Source organism: Octopus bimaculoides, chromosome 2, assembly GCF_001194135.2.
Source record: "Octopus bimaculoides isolate UCB-OBI-ISO-001 chromosome 2, ASM119413v2, whole genome shotgun sequence".
NCBI classification, from domain to species: Eukaryota; Metazoa; Mollusca; class Cephalopoda; order Octopoda; family Octopodidae; genus Octopus; species Octopus bimaculoides.
In genome coordinates this window covers 177840890-177841601 of record NC_068982.1, presented here as the reverse complement: position 1 = coordinate 177841601, position 712 = coordinate 177840890, and the positions used below count along the sequence as shown (strand labels likewise).

The 712-nt window shown below is 34.7% G+C and overlaps 1 protein-coding gene across 2 annotated transcripts in view; it reads left to right on the top strand.

Annotated features, from left to right (window-relative positions):
* LOC106868709 (ATP-dependent RNA helicase DHX58) overlaps positions 1-712 on the top strand; it is an 86390-nt gene that overhangs the window by 31952 nt on the left and 53726 nt on the right. For both annotated transcript variants that reach the window (XM_052965757.1, XM_052965756.1), the window contains one exon: positions 553-675. In XM_052965757.1, the coding sequence (XP_052821717.1) occupies positions 553-675 (123 nt within the window). The remainder of the gene's footprint in view (positions 1-552; positions 676-712) is intronic.

Below are 712 nucleotides of genomic sequence, written 5' to 3'. Positions count from 1 at the left end.
CTGATTAAAATTTTCGAAAAACAAACCCAGCCACATTACTTGGAAAAAAATAATCTTTATTGTGCTGGTTTTTCGTAAAATTTCGCGCATGGGAAAGGCAACAAAATCGCCCCTCCCCACTTTGAATGGGATATTCCTATCTTAAAAAGTAATAATCGATTATCTCGGTAACCATGGGAGTTGGAGGGCAATAAAAATCTCCTGAACATGAGCGGACCATGCTGCCGCTCTGTGCTGAATTTCACGCGATTCCACTGCACCATTCTCGAGTGAATCTGCCGACACTCAATCAATCAATCAATCAAGCAATCAAGAACACTGCAATTTATAGTATAGATAAATAGAATAAATATCTTATAAAATTTCTTCTAGCTCTTTATCTTCAGAGATCAATGTTTCTTTTCATCCTTTTGGGGGATCAGTAAGTGTCGTTAAGTACATGTGTTCATTTAATAAATTGAACCCTATCCCTCATATTTCTGACTCTGTGCCTATGTTAGAAACAGTTATTATTAACATTATTTTATTTTATCGTATCTTATCTTATTACAGGGCTACCTTCAAACAGCATTGACTACACCTGCAGAAGGGACATTGAAAAGGTTATGGATAAGTTTGAGGCGGATTTATATCCAGGAAAGTCACAATCTTTATATGAAGCTCTTTCTGAAGCTGGTAAAGTAATTTATAATTTTTTTTTTTTTTTTTTTTT